The sequence below is a fragment of the Daphnia pulicaria genome, chromosome 7 (assembly GCF_021234035.1).
Source record: "Daphnia pulicaria isolate SC F1-1A chromosome 7, SC_F0-13Bv2, whole genome shotgun sequence".
Lineage (NCBI taxonomy): Eukaryota > Metazoa > Arthropoda > Branchiopoda > Diplostraca > Daphniidae > Daphnia > Daphnia pulicaria.
The window spans coordinates 13,665,026-13,680,770 of NC_060919.1; the positions used below are offsets into that span (position 1 = coordinate 13,665,026).

Genomic DNA, 15,745 nt, shown 5'->3' on the forward strand with positions numbered 1-15,745 from the left:
CTGCTAGAGATGCACCTCTTATTAAAAAAACAAGAGAAAGGAATTATGTAATATTCACGCACCACCTATGAATTTGTGAAGTAGTTTCATATCTTAGCTCAAAGGTTACCTTTAATTCTCAACTCTGTCATTATTGCAGGTAATTTTGTATTGTTTCCTTATGCTTTTTTCCATAAAAACATGACGATGTCAGCTTCCACTTGCTGCTCTAACGGCACTATAAAATTGCAACCTGAATAATTATGATAACAGATTTTCTGTAAGTACTGAACGGCAAAGTTAACCAATTTTTAAAACTTACTTCTAGCCCAGGTAGGAATAGTTTTTTTCGGCCTGTACCACTTGTCGGGTGAGTCATCTGCGCGCAAATCACCGATATCATAGTTGTCGGGATTGAAAGGTTTTCCATTTTTGGTCACGTGCACCTTGGAAAAAGAAACGTCGATGCATTTAAACGCAATCCCAAACATTCAAAGACATGGTCATTTGCATACTGGCGTGATCTGGTAGTTTGCAAAGAGAGACGAAGGCAGCGTGACGGTAGCGTTCAACGTGGAAGGTCCTGGGACTGCCACATCAGCGAAAGCGCCAGCTTTGGCTTTTTCAACCTCAGTTTGCCTGAGAATTAAAACAAGTTTGACATAAAATACTTGAAACGTTAGAGCAAAAACACATTTGACTTTGAAACCTCAAGAAAAATAAACGTTGCCACGGCGTTGCCACTTAATCACCAACGCCTTACCGTTTTGCCTTCTCTTGGTTCCCAGCTTGCATTCTCTGCTTCAAGTGGGCACTCCTTTCTCCTTTGTCCTCCAGTTGTCCAATCTTTGCAAAAAAAAAAAAAAAAAAAATCTTTGCCGAGGCACGCTTCGCTCGGAAGGCATGGGAATGCCTTGCCAAGGCACGCTTCGCTCGACCCTCGTGTTTCCTGCTGCATTAGAAATACGACATAATGAAATGAGAACACCAGCTGAGGTGACGAACAAGGTAAATAAATGGACGAACCGTTTTTGTTCCTTGACTTTCAAAGACTCTTCGCACTTGCGAGCAGACTCATCTTCTTTTCCCTTTAACTGCTTTAGTTTCAATTCCTTGCGCTTGAGCTCGTTCTCTCCAGTGGCTTTAGTAGGCATCATTCCCACTGGCTTAGTACATGTAAACGTGTCAATATCTGGGACTATATTTGCCACCGGTTTTCCTCGAGTCCTGCTCACAAATTGATTCGATGATGAACTGACAGATCCAGACGACCCAGAAGCGGTAGCGAAACGAGACTATCAAATGAACAAAAAATTTCAATAATCTACAAATTGAATCAAGTAAACGATTATTTTACTAAGCTTACTTTGTTTGTTAGTGTCTTAGTATTTGGGTTTACGTGAACGTTGAGCTTTAATGAAAACAAATTTAAAAGTTAATCGAGCGTAAACAAAAAGTATTGGATAAGAACTTACGCTTTCAGTCGCTTCGTCGACAGTCGCACTGGCCAGTAACTTATTACGAGCAGCAACGTTATGTTTAGCCTTGTCCAAACTTTTCCGTGCCGAAATGTGAGTTATAGTCTAATTTTGTAATAAAAAATTTAAAAAATAGCAGATGAAAGAAAAAAAAATGAGGAAACCACCAAACCAACCGGTCTTGTTGATTTGTTTCCGGCGTCTTTGATTTGTTGATCGGTCAGGCGATGCACAACAACACGAGCTTCACGAAGAATACCCATCGTGCCTTTTCGACTGGGTTTGGAAAGATCCTGAACATGCAGATGATGTAATTATCTAAATGGTCATTTAGAATAATTTTGAATTGAAACTTACATCAAAGGCCTTGCGTCTTCCATGGTTGGTTCGTGCATCATAACCGCTTGCTTGTTTAGAATGAGGAGTAGAGTCAGAACAAAGCAGGATAAAGGAATCATTGTCATCCAATTATCTTACCATGGGAGCTAGATACAGCAGTGGTGGATGCAACAACAGCAGAGGCTGAACTTCCTTCGAGAGGTTTTCTCTGGACCAATTCAAAGCGAGTCGCAGTGGACAATTTCTTAGTATGAGTGGCAACAGCAGCAATATTTATGATGTTGTTTTTTTTTGGTGCCAAAACTTGAACAAAAGATTCATTTCCATTTGCAGAATACATTTTACTAATTTTAGAGTTTGCAACCTGTAAAACAAGCAATTTTTTAACAGGTCTAGAATCATTTTCATAAACTCATTATTTACAAGGAAGGCCTCGCGCCTTGGTTGCCCATCCATTTATGAAAATTTAGTGTAAGGGGAAATGGGAATGTCGGACGATTCGGCAAAAACCATTTCGGCAAATTGCCGAAAACCGTTTCGGCAAAGTTGCCGAATTGTCACCTATGAAATTACCGATTCGGTAAAAGTCGATTCGGCAACTGTGCAAATGTAAATTGGCGGCTAAAAACCCAACTGATCTTTTTTTTCAAATCAAAATGGACTTAATGCCCACTTCGTTTTTTAAAGGAGAAGTTGCAGTTGGTTCTAAACGTCAATTAATTTTCATGACTGACGAACAACTAGCGCTTTTGAAAACTGCCGTTCGATGGTATGCCGACGGAACCTTTAAAATCATAAACTTCCCTTTCACTCAACTATTTTCCCTCCATGGGTTTCTAAAAAAGAATGGGCAGTTAAAGCAGGTTCCACTTTGTTTTGTGTTTATGTCGGGAAGGACTCAAAGAGATTACCGCAAGGTTTTCGAAAAGATTCTGGAATTGTTGGGTGGAGAATGTGCTGTGAAGGAGTTTGTTACAGACTTTGAACGAGCGATTGCACGAATGATTGTAATTGTGAAAAAATAATTGTATGAGTAATAAAAATGAGAGTGTGACGACAGACAGTATAATTCGCGTGTTGGTGGTGGCGCTGATTACCCGAAACCCACACAGCTAGCGCCACTGGCCTTACAACGGCATTTTAAACAATTTTGCCGAATTGGTTTTTTACCGAATTGGTATGTACGATTCGGAAAAATAACAAAGTCAACCAATTCGGCAAAAACCAATTCGGCAAACGTCAAATTTGCCGAATCGTCCGTATACCGATACGAAATTGGGAGTCCACATCGAAACTGTGCCCTTCGAGTGTCCGCAACAAAGGACAGCGTTTCTGGGATTGTGACACAGAACATCCAGTCTTCCAAGGTGTGTGTGAGTCCGCTTAACCATCTTTCATAATTCATCTTAACCATCAGACCACTTGGGGACATTCCTCCCAACCTGATTTCTGTAAAAGCGGGCTCTGCTAAACTACTTGAGGAAACTGCACCTGATAGTGTCTCTAATGTTGTTGATGTTGGCACTGGAGGAGCAGGTATATCAATGAATTCCTGTCAAACAAAAAAGGGTTAAACATTTTTATGACGTTTAACATAATTTACAGAAATTTACTGAAGAGCTGGTGGTTGTTACTGCAGCTGCAGATGAAATTCCACCCAGTGGTGCCCCATTCCTTGAATAAGACGAAAGGCTCAGCTGCCTTGAACTACAAAATTTCACATTGAAATCTTTGACGATAAGCTTTGATACTCTGCTCTGGCTGATGAAAATAGATGAAAACGCTGGAGTGTGATACGATTTTACTGGGATCACTACTACTGATGCACGAACCGTGCAAGTAAGCTAAATGAAAAACACGAAACCGTTTAGAACAGAATTTACTTGAAGGCAACAATTTAGATTTGTAACCTGTTTCCGTAAAGGAAGGAGGAGGAGTCGAGTCGTCTGTGAAATCATCATCGCGAAGTTTTACTTTTTCTTCAAATGACTTGCGAACGTGAACGGAAATTCACGTGCAAAACTAGCATCAAGTTTAAGTTGGGTGCCTCGCAATTCTCAACCAGCAATTCGTCTGCATGTACAAACACAGTCGACGCCATCTATCAACAAACAAACACACCTTGCAGATTTAGCATTCAAATGTGGAAGCAAAATCTAGATAGCCTACAATCAATGAAACTGTGGTCTGCTGATTGCGGCTGATTATTTCAACTAAAAAGCATATGTTATCAAGCGATTATTTAATAAGCAATATTTATATTTTAATAAGCAATACAAAGATTTCCGTCGTTTTTACGTGGCAACGAAGCCTGTTTAACAGAGCCAATCCGAGAGGAGTAAATTCGCGCCGAGAAAATTCATGAAAAGGTGGGCACGCGACTGACGCGAGTTCAGCACAAGCTTCCTCAACCTCATTTCCTGTCCAACAGTCGAAGGTCAAAGGTCTCAACTCTTCTCGTCTTTCTGTAAAGTTTCTCGTGCAACAGTCTTTTTTAAAATGGTAACCCTAAAATTAGTTTTAATTTTAACTACTTATCAACTTTTAACTTTTTTTTTCTCCTCTAGGCCGAAGTCCAGAACAATCTACCCGTAACGATTGGCGCAGCAGCCGCCATGGCGAAAGCCTTTGGTGCTTTAGTTAAAGTCATATACGACTTCATCGCCACGGATTTAACACATGCTGCCCGCGATCTCAACATGATTTACGCCAGCTTGCTGGCAGCCGAGATCGTCTTATGTTGATCATAAGCGTAATCGACATTGATCGCCAGGACAACAACCGATTTTTCCACGTCATGGCATATTTTCTTGGAGTTGTGGAACTATGTGTCCTCACCGTCCGTGGTGTCATGGACATCATGAACACCAATGGAGTATTTTATGTCATCGGTGACGATTTCCGACGTCCCAACGCGACCTCCCCTGTCGGATGGTAGTCATCCAACCCCTGCCGAAACGTCATTTGCAGCCATCTCTGTCTTCTTTCCCCATCTGTTCAAGGCTACAAGTGCGCCTGCCCTGTTGTTAACAAGCAAGCCATCGGAAGAAGTCAAAAGAGAAACCTTTATGATGTAATTTAATTTTTTTTTTGTGTTGTGTTGTGCGTAAATTTTTAATTAAAATCAAATGTCAAACGGAGTTATGTTCCTGTTCAGTTCTCTTAACCAGTTCAACCAGAAATAAAATGCATTGTTAATTCAAAAAAATCTTAATTTATTTTAATGAAAACGCACCTATTTCAACTGAAACTGCCACAATCACAAGAGTGGGGTTAACAAAATCACCCAGAATGTCTCCCAGAACACCACTTTTTTTCAAAAGAAGATTCACTAAAAATGAAAGCTAAAAAAGTAATCAAAACTTTGACACTTGGCTGGACCCCCGCGATGTGACCGACCAGCTACAACAACAACAAGAGCAGACTACTTTTCAAAAAGTAACCATGGCAACATGGGTTTGGCGCAAAAAAAAAAACGATTTGGCGCCGAAAAAACCAAAACTTTTTCCTTGTTTTTCATATTCAAATGAGGAAGAATCATCGAGTCAAGTAGTCATTCACAGTCAAGTCATCCACGAGACAACCACGCTGTGTAGATTTGCGAAATCAGTTTAAGTTCGTTAAAAGAAATCAAATGTAATAATCAGCTGACTTTTAACCACTTTGCAACTTTTTAACTAAAACTTTTGGTGAAATCCGTGAAGCGTCATGTCTCGTGTGTGATAAACATTATTCACCAAGTGTGGAACACACACTTGCAGTTATTACTCAAGCTCTTGATACTTAAAAGTGAACATCTATGTAGTGAAATTGCTTAGCTTGAATAAGCTGAGTTCTGCAATGTTTATTCTTGAAAACCTAAGACTAACGAGTCCTGTGATGCCCTTTCCTGTGTTTGACGAGTTCCTGGAATGGTATGCATCATACTTTTAGAATTGTTGAGATGTGTGCTAGTTTGCCTAGGATACCCATGCTGTTTGTTGTTTTTGTAGCATATCACCTGAGACCAGTTTCAATGGCAGCCCTGAAAATGATGCTGTGAGATCCTAGCCGAGTTTGTCAGAGTAAGGTAGGCTAAAATTGCATTCATTCTTCAAAACAAAGGTCTCAGTCTGAGATGAACAATTCCCATATCCTCCACGATTCGTCGACTTTTCGTTATTTTTGAATCACTTTTTGTGATTTTTTTTTACCTGAAGAAAAAACACTTAGGTTAGGCCACTTGTTTTAATATCAAATCCATAAACCTTTGTATTTAAAAAAAGTATCAAATTCTATCCCATTCTAATAACAATCTTTGAGTCAATAACCAACAACTGTCGACAGCCTGCAATAATATCGTTTTAAAATTCAACGTTGAATGGATAGTATGGGTGATCTTTAACCCAATCAAGGGCGCAAACTCGTCCATTGCAATCGAACGTTTCGATGTACTTGACATCCTCTTCAGTCAATTCGAAATCGGTACAGTTCAGATTATCAACGATACGTTCTTTGGTAACCGATTTGGGAATGACTACTACACCACGCTGCGTCTAATAAAACAAAAGGCGAATTAATTTGCGTTGCAACACTAAAATTTGCTCATTTAAATACTTGAAAGCGCAAAATGATTTGAACTGGCGAACGGTTGTACTTTTGTGCCAATTCTTTCAATTTTGGGTCTTCAAAAATGACGGGATCTTCAGGCTTGGCCCATGGTCTGTCGGGTGAACCTAGTGGGCTGTAAGCTGTGACGACTATGTCGTGCTCTTTGCAGAATTGAATGAGTTTCGAGTTATTCAAGTATGGGTGGCACTCGACCTAAGATCATTTGTTGTTTACATTTCTGAATTGAAACGTTTCAAATTGACATCGAACCTGATTCACAACCGGTTTGATTGTTGCATTTTCCAAAATTCTCTTGAGCTGCAGGCTGTTGAAATTTGACATTCCGATGGATTTTGTCAGACCGAGTTTCGCACAGTGTTCTAAGCCTTTCCACGTTTCCAAGTAATCAACATCAGAGAAGATAAATTTCCCTTCGTCGTCTTTTGGAAAGTGCACAGTGTTCTCCTAATTTGTTTTCAAAAAGATGACAAATGAGTTGGAATTTGAGATTAAGTTTTAAAAATAGAATCACTTGGTAACCCAGCGGCCAGTGAATGAGGTAAAGGTCCAGGTAGTCGAGCCCCAAATTTTTCAGACTTTGTCGAATAGCTTCTTCCACCTTGTTGAAGCTGTGAAATGTATTCCACACCTGAAATTTGTAATTGTTGAATATGAGAATTAGCCACCTTTTTTAAATCAAGATAAATGTCTACCTTGCTTGTGATGAACAAATCATTCCTGGTGACAGTGCCATCGTCAATCTTCTGCTTGATTCCAGCTCCGACTTCTTCTTCATTTCCATAAGCGAAAGCACAGTCAATGTGCCTGTAGCCAGCAGTGATGGCTTCAACAACTGCTTGCTTGACTTCGCCAGGCTTTGACTGGTTTTATTAGCACCAGAATCAAATCAAATATTTTTGAAAGATGAAAGATTAAATCAACTTTTTTTGTATGAATACCTTCCAAGTACCCAATCCGACTATTGGAATCGTGCAACCATTGTTGAGTTTGACAGTCGGCACAACCATTTTTGTTGTTAAAAAATTTAATGGTGGCGATATATCTATGTTCATATATAGATATATCAGTTCTTTTAGATATGAAATGATGCTGTTATCGGTATCAGTATTGATAGATATCAAACGACACGTAGCCATCTAGCGAGGAAAAACGAACTATTTAAAGACCGCCATCTAGCGATAAAAAACGAACTATTTAGTCCGCCATCTAGTGATCAAAAAATGAACTATTTATTAGAAAGCAACATCGTTTTCCCCTCCCGGACTTCCCCTCTTTTTATCACGCTCTTCAGCTATCAGCTAATAGATATTTAGCGTGAATTTTGAACGATATGCGATTCCTCTGTGGTTCTAAAGTAAATTTACTTTTGTCCAGAACAAGTGATGAACCGTCAATCTTCGGCATGGCAAGCTAGAGCTATACCACTGACCCAATTGAACATTTCTGCTTCCTCTATTCAAAATCTAGTTTTCAACTCAGATATCTAACACAATCGATACCGATAAATCTGTATAATATAGATACCGATATCGATATATCTAAAGTCTGCACCTGACGATATATCGCCATCTCTAAAATTTATAATGTTCCGCGTCGTCCAGGGTTGCAACGTTGAGTCTAATGTTTTTTTTATTTCTTTTCAAACATGCGAAATTCTTTAGTTAAAAAAAGAATCTTTTGATTTCAGATGTAAAACTGGTTTTTGTATTTTTGTAAAGAAAGCCAATTGTTGAAAGAGGAAATGTATATTGCCCGACGAGAGTTTGACGTTTTGGGGAGACAGCCATTTTGATGAGATTTCTTGGTGGGTGGGTAGATGTGATCAAACAGGCGTGTCACGACCTATAGGGTCCGGCGGGAGCACAACAGCAGCCGAAAATAATAACCATAAAAAACAACAACACCCAAACAAGGAGATGGCGTGATAGGAGCCGTGCGCGCTGCTGCTGGTAACAAGGGCCCATAACAAGGTTATATACATACAGGCGATGATAATCTCTCTCTCGGCTGGTTGGTCCGGTTCAACTGCTGCGCCCGTTTGCGGATGGGCAGTCACGTTGCACGCAGCTCTCAAATCAAAAGGCGAGAGGGAAATTGATAGAGTCAAGATCGTCGTTTTCCCCCCCTTTGAGTCGTCACTTGGATTTTTTCGAGCGCTTGACAGGTGTCGGGGCTGTTTCTCACCAACGCCGCCAGGTTTTTAAATAATCCCGCGCTCTTTATTTTGGTATTTTTCTTCTTCACGATGGATTTATGCGCCCGACGGACGGACGGCCGGCAGTGGGCAAGGGTCCAGAATTTTTCGGGAGCCAAAACCAGCCAGCGTAATTTATAGTGAAAATAACAATAATTCAAAAAGGAGAGAAGAAAAAGAAAAACAGATGCGGTTTAGAACGTTGGTGGTGGTGGTGGTGGGATTAGATATGTGTGGAACGCCCGAGTTTCTTTTCTGCGTCGACTATATTTATAGATGTGTATCTTTCTTGCCACTTCTTTCTATCCTGTTTTCAAGTTGAAAAAATCTCTTTATTATGCGCTGATGCATGAAGGAATATAGCTGTCACTTTTTGAATCCCCCCCGCTTGATTCAAAGGTTGAGATAAGCTGACGAATACATTTATTATGCAACGGGACAGCGTGATATCCCGTTTCTTATATTCTCTGGCGTCGAAAAGCTTTTTCTCTCTCTCTCTGCAACCATCGGCTTAGATGTGTGGGCAACCCAGCAGGCTACTAAAGCTCCTTACAGTCTATTCCATCCATTGTGTGTCGCGAGTTGTTGGTTGTTGTTGCTTCCTTCCATCCATCCATCCATCCGCATGTATAGTCTAAAAGCCGACGAGAGGGGTGGAGTGCACCATTAGGCTACTGCTGCTCTAGGTGGAGAAAGAGATAGGATCATGTCAGTGTGAAATGTGTGGCAACTTCTTCGTTTTATTACATTTGGACATTTTTTGGGCGAGTGGTGGAGGCCAGAGATTTACGAGTCGACACCGACAGATGGCTCTGTCTGTCTGACGGCCTTTTTTCGCGTTCCGGCGAAAAAATAAACCCAAAAAAGAGAAAAATGGGCGGACGGGAATTTCTCTCTCGGTGATGATGGATTTCCATCTTGATAATTTCCCGTCTTATTCGGGTGGGGCTGCACAAGTCGACATCTTCCGCACGATGAATCTTTCTCCTTCAAGAACACTCGAGTGTTAACAGTTGAATATCACGCTCTCTCCTCGTCCGTCTGTCCGTTCGCTCCTTGGTTTTTTTCTTTCCCGAGAGATAATCAATCAGTCGCGTAACACTCGAGTGAACCGGATCGCGTGTTGTTGCTGTTGCGAGAGTAGCCAGTCAGTCAGTCAGTCAGCAAAAACCCACTAGAGGGTCGTTGTCTCTTTTTGGCCTCCTTCTTCTCCTTCTTGTTTCATTTTTTATCTTTTCCAGACGGGATTAATCTCTTCTCTTTTCTCTTTCTTTTTTTTTCATTTCATACACATGCGCGCACACACGCCATCACCGCGATTTGAAACCCGTCAGTTTGTTCAAACACGACAGGTGAATGCCTGTCCGACTCGATTAACGCAGACGATAACGAGGCCTCTCTTTTTGAAACGGCATTTGCATATTATAAATGATGGAATTCATTGGCGCGAGTGTTTTAATATTTTTTGAAATGAAGCGAAGCGTTTACACGATTAACTGTATTTTATAGTAGGAACTTGATTATTTTTGACTCTTCTTGTTTGTCCTCTTTTTGACGTCGGATCTCTTCAACTCGTAGGCGTACTGGTTGTTGTCATAGGCCAGCGGATTCTCTGACTCACGCTCGGCAAGGTCCTGGGCCAGCTCGCCTTCCGTCACCTCGTCCAGGGATTTGCCCTGGCCGTAAAAGAACTCCTCCCTGTAAACGCGGTCCTTTTTCCGGTAGGTGCCGTGCAACTGCCGAGATGGGACAAGAGTTCGATAATCAACCAACGGCATTTTTGAATATTTCACGCGCGGCATTTTCAATTATGTAAAATAGGAACCCCGACTTTATACCTTATCCCAGTATTCAATATTAAATCCGAAATTGACGTGAAAGTATTGATGGTGGTTGTCGTGGAAGATGCAATGCGGTTGCCATGGCTGCCACCAGTAGGCCTTGAAATTGATTCCCGAATGGTCGATGATGCCGTGGTAGTAGGTGTAGAACAGCAGGATCGTGATGGTGACTGGTAGTAAATCATTAAACAATCAATTTTCTACCATACCAGCTGCCATACTATCAAAATCATATAAGACTTACTCCAGTGGGTGGGGACTAGGAACATGGGCGAGATGAGGATGCATTGGAAAAATAGAAATTCGGCTGGATGGATGGCCGTCACGGAAAAGGCCGTCGGTTGCTTATAAGTGTGGTGTAATTTATGAAAGTGTTTGTACAAGAAAGGCATGTGGAAAGCCCTGTGACCCCAGTAGGTCAAATAGTCCTGCGCAATTTGAAATTTGAAATTTTTTAAAAATTTGCATTTGAAAAAGAATTATAAAAATTTGAATGAAATGGTACCTGCCAGATGAAGATGGCTGGCCACTGGAGCACAGCCCAGAGGTATCCGTAGTCGGCGTAATTGTAATAAATGTAGGTGTCTCCGCCGTTCATGATGTAACAGGACATGATGCCCGACAGGATGGAGCCGAATAAAAGCGACAAGGAGCCGAGCAGGATCTCGTGCCTTTCCAATTCGGGCGAGAGCCACTTGGTCGGCTGACACTTCCATTCTTCGGGTCGGTCGCGTTGACGCACGTAGTAGTACCAGTGCAGGAAACCGCCGACTCCGAAATACGTCACGTACGAGACGATGGTCGCCGGGATGATGTAAAGCGACAGCCCCTGCAGTTTGTAATCCTTGAGCGAGAAATCGCCGTAAATCGACGAGTCCTCCTCTTCATCACTAGACGACATTGTGCTGTTGTTGTCCTCTTGTCCGTGGCGCAAATATTTGATAAAGTGCACCAGGATCAGCAGCCAATCGCCTTTTTTATTTAGATTTTTAAAACAAAATTAGAATCGAATTTTGGGATTAATTGTTGAATTGAAAAAATTACCGTGAATGGAAGATCCGAGGATGAAAACGGCGGCTGTGGCGATAAAGGAGCCGACGAAATTTGGTAATTTGGCCCAGACTTTTTCGAATGTTTTATTGTAACGCTCGGACCAGGTGACGGCCATGGGATCGACAGCCATCCGGTTTTGGATGGCCATTTTGTGTCGTTCGTATTTGCCGACGACTTTGGGAGAAAAGAGAAAAAAAAGTGTCCCGACAGGGCCCCCAAATTGGAATAAGGAACGTCTCAAGGATAACTGGCCCTTTTATATCAATTTGAGATTTGTCAAAGTCCAAAAAGCTTTTCACGTCCGTCTCTCTTTCTTTGTTCAATTGTGGTTGATAGCGCGAGATGCAAATGATTTTGAACTTTGATTCGACTCCTTTTTCTTATTGAAATTGTCTGCAACTTGTTTTATTTTGGTGCGGCCGTACTGTATACACCTTTCGGTACACGTACACCTTTTCTGCTGGCGTAGCGTTATTTTCTTTTCGATTAGATAGTATTGAATTTACCTGTTGATTTTTTGTGTTTCTCCAAGGGGCGTACATATGAGGTGGTATATACGTTTTTGTTTTGAGATGATTGATTCTTTGTAACCGGTTGTTTCGGCCTCTTGACACACGGCCACGCCATCAACCGATTAACTGGGAAATGTCTGTATATTCCTCGTCGAATTCAACCAGAAGAAAAAGAAAGAAAGAAAGAAACTATTGGCATCTGAAATGTAATGAAAGTAAACTTTAAAGTCGCATCCAGTTGACGAGAGAAAGAGAGAGAGTTATTTTAACGAGCGATCGTGAATCGTGAATGCCGAGCTTTTTCTGGGTTGTTGTACACGCTGCAGCTGTTGTTGTTGGTGACCGTCTTTAATATATTCGTGTCGTCTGTTTGAGCTTAAGATTGTTTCCGTCTTGACGTCTGTGTGTAAATATATAAATACGTGGAAGAAGAAGAAGGCTGTGCGTCGTCGTCGAAAAAGAGCTGGAGCCAATCGTTAAATAGCGTTGATTAGTGATTATTATATAGGCTATATATCGCAGGCTGCTGCTTTTTACTGTTGTTGCGTTTATTTTACGCTGCAGACAATATAAAAGTAGACGAGTCTAATAAAAAGGCATCAAAGTCCTGGTGGTGGTGCTGTTTTCTCACTCGATCCGCGTCGGATTGAACGACGGCCATTTAAAACCAGCCTTTTATTATTTCCCGGTTTTAAAATTCTCCTTTTTTTTATTTTTTCTGTGTGCGAGTCACGCACCAACTTTGCCTCGTCTTTTGGTTTTATTTTTTCGTCTATTATCTATTGAGGAAGTGAACACGGCAGACAAAGGTGAATCGATCTGTAATTTGCTCTTTGATTATGATTTGTTTGTTGCCACATGACGCAATGTGTCGAATTGTAGAGTGGCATCTATTGAAGAGATTGGGGAACTACGCTCAATTAATTTGTGGCAAGACCTTGTCGAATGGGTCCCAGAGTCTCCAGCTGGGCGGTGATTATTATTATTATGATTATTGTCCGTCTGTCGTGTTTCTCTCTTTTGTGTGTGTTGGTGGAAGAGGATGACATTGAGCTGTCGGCGGTCTAGTCAAAAATATATTTAGACTGGGCGATGAAAGGGAGAGAAAAGGGGGGCCCCTTTTTTAAATGGAGCTGCGTCACGCGTGTGTCTTTTATTTGTCTAGTTATACACACACACAGAGAGAGAGAGAGAAAGAGATTTTGAGTGACAGGCCAGCAGCAGCTAGAGTCTCCCCTCCCGGCTGCTCCTGTGGATGGCACGTTGCCTTTTTTGCGGCTGTCTGTCGTCCATTTCTCGTGTGATTTGTGATGTGAATGTCAAGTCGAAACAGTTTGAGTGAGTGACGGCCAGCGATGGCCATCTTGACGTGGAAAATGAGAGAGACAGACAGACAGACGTTGTGTTGACCTTAGAAAAAAATATATCCATTTCTCTGCCAACAACAACAACCACAACCAGCTATAGGAAATGTTGTTCCTTTTTTTTCCGCCGAAACTGTCAATTTTTTCTTTTTCCAAAGCTGATGCTGCTGGGCGCGCGCGATGGCAGTTGCGTGTCAGGGGCGGACAGCTCTGATTGCTCGCCCGTCTTGCCCGGCATGATGTTGAACGCGCCGGACTGACGTTATATTTCTTTGATATCAAAAACTGTCAGCCAAAAGGGAAATTGGAGCGGCGGCAACGCAGCAGAGTACCATTTTTCGCTTATTCATTTCGATCGTTTCTTTTTTATTTTTCTTATATTTTCTCTGGTCAGCTGGAATTTTTGTTCTGGTTACATAATGTGTATAGTATCTACTACTGAATGCAAATGAGAAATGGTTATCTGTTAATTGACAGCGACACGGTGAATTGACGAACAACAAGTCGATTTTTCTTTCGAGATTGGACTTTTTGTTGTTTGGCTTGTCATCGTCAATCCGAAAAAGGCGGTTGAGATTTCGGCCATTTTTGTGTGTGTCTGTGTCAGGGCGTGTCCTCGTGTGTGCAACTACCAACTGCGCTTCTGCAGTTGTGTGTGTGTTTCTCTGCAATGCGATGCCATAGAAAATAAAGAAAATAACATCCCAGTCTCTCAGACAGTGAAGCATTGATGGAAACTTTTTTTCTCTCTAAATGTATAAATACAAGTTTCTACCTCTCCCTTTTTCTTCTTCCTTCTCTATACTCTTGACGTAGTACACACACGTATATACAAAATGCCGACTGGCAGGGGCAAAAGTTTTTCTCTCTTTTTTATTTTATTTTTTTGCGCCGGGCCCTCATCGCTCAACAAGACGGATCGCCCGTCCAAAGTCGGTCCGTCGATCGTCTCTCTGCTGCTGCTGCTGCCCCCGGTCGTCTCTGTCGTCTTTTGCCGCTTTGATTTTGTTTTTCTTTCTTTTGCATCGCTCCATCCATCGCAGGGAAACAAATAAACGAAGCAGTCGGCAACATTTTCTCTGATATTTCTGCAAAGGGATGCCACTGATTTAAGGGGGTCTCGTAATCAATCGAATAATAATTCGAAACATGAAAATATAAAAACACACAAGAGTTGGTTCTTCTTAGCTTCTAGTACTGGCTGTGTGTGTGTTTTGTTTCAACTGATGGAAGATTTCTCTTGTGGCCCTCGATGGACTCATTAATACTTGTCAGATGGATGGATGGGTGGATCGTGGTCGTCGTCTCTTTTTTGTTGTCTGCTGCTGCTGCCTGGGCGGCCCTTTTCCATCTTGTTGTTTCCATTTTGTTGTCTATTCCGCCAGTGTTGCAGCAGCTCAAGATGGATGGAAGGGGCCCCCTTTTGTGTGCGTTTCTGCCATGCGGATAAAGTTCGATGAAGAATAAGAAGAAGGAGAAGCCCGTTTTGGGTTGTTTTGGCTGGGCAGGAAAAAGAAGAAGATAATATCCCGACTCGTCTGTTTCTCTCTCGTTCTGAAATGTGTTGCCAGCGGCCATGAAGAAACGAGGCACAGATAGATACGACAGTAGCAGCAACAGGAGCAACAGCAGCAGCAGCTAGCGATAAATTAGAGTGTGAGAGCAGAGCATCAGCAGAGGACGGGCGTAGCCGCCAGAAATGGGCAGCAGACGGACGACCGTCTATAAAAAGCTATACATAACACACACAAGCTGAGGCAGGATCACCCCCTCCAATCTTCTTCTTCTTCTTTTTTCCTGAAAAATATAAGGAGCTCTATAGGAGCGGCTTCATTAGTAATACAGTAGCGTCTTTTTCTCCCTGTTGCTGCTGATGCGCCCAGCGAGTCTGTGCATAGATCAATCGGGCATCAGAGAGAAAGAAAAAAAGGAACCAAGTGAGTGTATCATTCATCGTCGGCACATTTTCTCCATCTGACAAGAGAGAAAACAGCAGCCGACAGTTTCTCTGTAGAGAGGAGAGACAGACAGACAGACGGATCTCTTTTGTCTTGTCTTGTGTGCCTGTCTGTCTCTTGTCTTGTCTATAAAAGCACAAAAAAGAGTGGCCGCCGCTGCTGCTGCCGCCGTCTTCTTTTACCTGTTGGCTTTTTTTTGGACGGGATAGAAAGACGGGAATGGATGGGGCGGACAGACGCTGCGCATAATAATGTGGCCGTCATCAGTTTTCTCTCTCAGCTTCGCTGGATGCCATTTCACCAGCAGCAGCTCAATCTGTCCGTCTTGTCTCAACTGTCGATCGCCTTCGCGTGCAGAAACACAACCCAACACACAAAAAAGTTCAAGGCTGGAATTGTTTTGTTGTTGCCAGCGC

General features: G+C 42.0%; 4 protein-coding genes across 4 annotated transcripts; all 4 read right to left on the reverse strand.

Moving 5' to 3' along the window:
- Positions 1 to 158: 158 nt before the first annotated feature.
- On the reverse strand, positions 159 to 5,179 carry LOC124348750. Its single transcript, XM_046799023.1, has 12 exons — positions 5,037 to 5,179; positions 2,220 to 2,283; positions 1,935 to 2,160; positions 1,815 to 1,864; positions 1,634 to 1,750; positions 1,455 to 1,562; positions 1,346 to 1,390; positions 1,006 to 1,274; positions 743 to 928; positions 495 to 618; positions 302 to 425; positions 159 to 232 (listed from the first exon to the last, which is right to left on the reverse strand). Exons 2-12 carry the CDS (start codon positions 2,250 to 2,252, stop codon positions 159 to 161), a joined length of 1,356 nt encoding a protein of 451 aa, XP_046654979.1. The 5' UTR covers positions 2,253 to 2,283; positions 5,037 to 5,179.
- Positions 2,253 to 3,877, reverse strand: LOC124348751. The gene is made up of 4 exons (XM_046799024.1): positions 3,707 to 3,877; positions 3,410 to 3,640; positions 3,208 to 3,348; positions 2,253 to 2,357 (listed from the first exon to the last, which is right to left on the reverse strand). The coding sequence occupies exons 1-4, from the start codon at positions 3,755 to 3,757 to the stop codon at positions 2,253 to 2,255; spliced, it is 528 nt and encodes a 175-aa protein (XP_046654980.1). The 5' UTR covers positions 3,758 to 3,877.
- Positions 5,180 to 6,027: 848 nt separating the features above from the next.
- LOC124350695 (aldo-keto reductase family 1 member B1-like) lies at positions 6,028 to 7,504 on the reverse strand. The gene is made up of 6 exons (XM_046801503.1): positions 7,346 to 7,504; positions 7,100 to 7,267; positions 6,919 to 7,035; positions 6,657 to 6,851; positions 6,393 to 6,599; positions 6,028 to 6,331 (listed from the first exon to the last, which is right to left on the reverse strand). The coding sequence occupies exons 1-6, from the start codon at positions 7,457 to 7,459 to the stop codon at positions 6,140 to 6,142; spliced, it is 993 nt and encodes a 330-aa protein (XP_046657459.1). The 5' UTR covers positions 7,460 to 7,504; the 3' UTR covers positions 6,028 to 6,139.
- A 2,534-nt stretch (positions 7,505 to 10,038) lies between these two features.
- Positions 10,039 to 11,730, reverse strand: LOC124350672 (lathosterol oxidase-like). Its single transcript, XM_046801472.1, has 5 exons — positions 11,487 to 11,730; positions 10,948 to 11,414; positions 10,687 to 10,870; positions 10,440 to 10,612; positions 10,039 to 10,337 (listed from the first exon to the last, which is right to left on the reverse strand). Exons 1-5 carry the CDS (start codon positions 11,641 to 11,643, stop codon positions 10,122 to 10,124), a joined length of 1,197 nt encoding a protein of 398 aa, XP_046657428.1. The 5' UTR covers positions 11,644 to 11,730; the 3' UTR covers positions 10,039 to 10,121.
- Between the last annotated feature and the right edge of the window lie 4,015 nt (positions 11,731 to 15,745).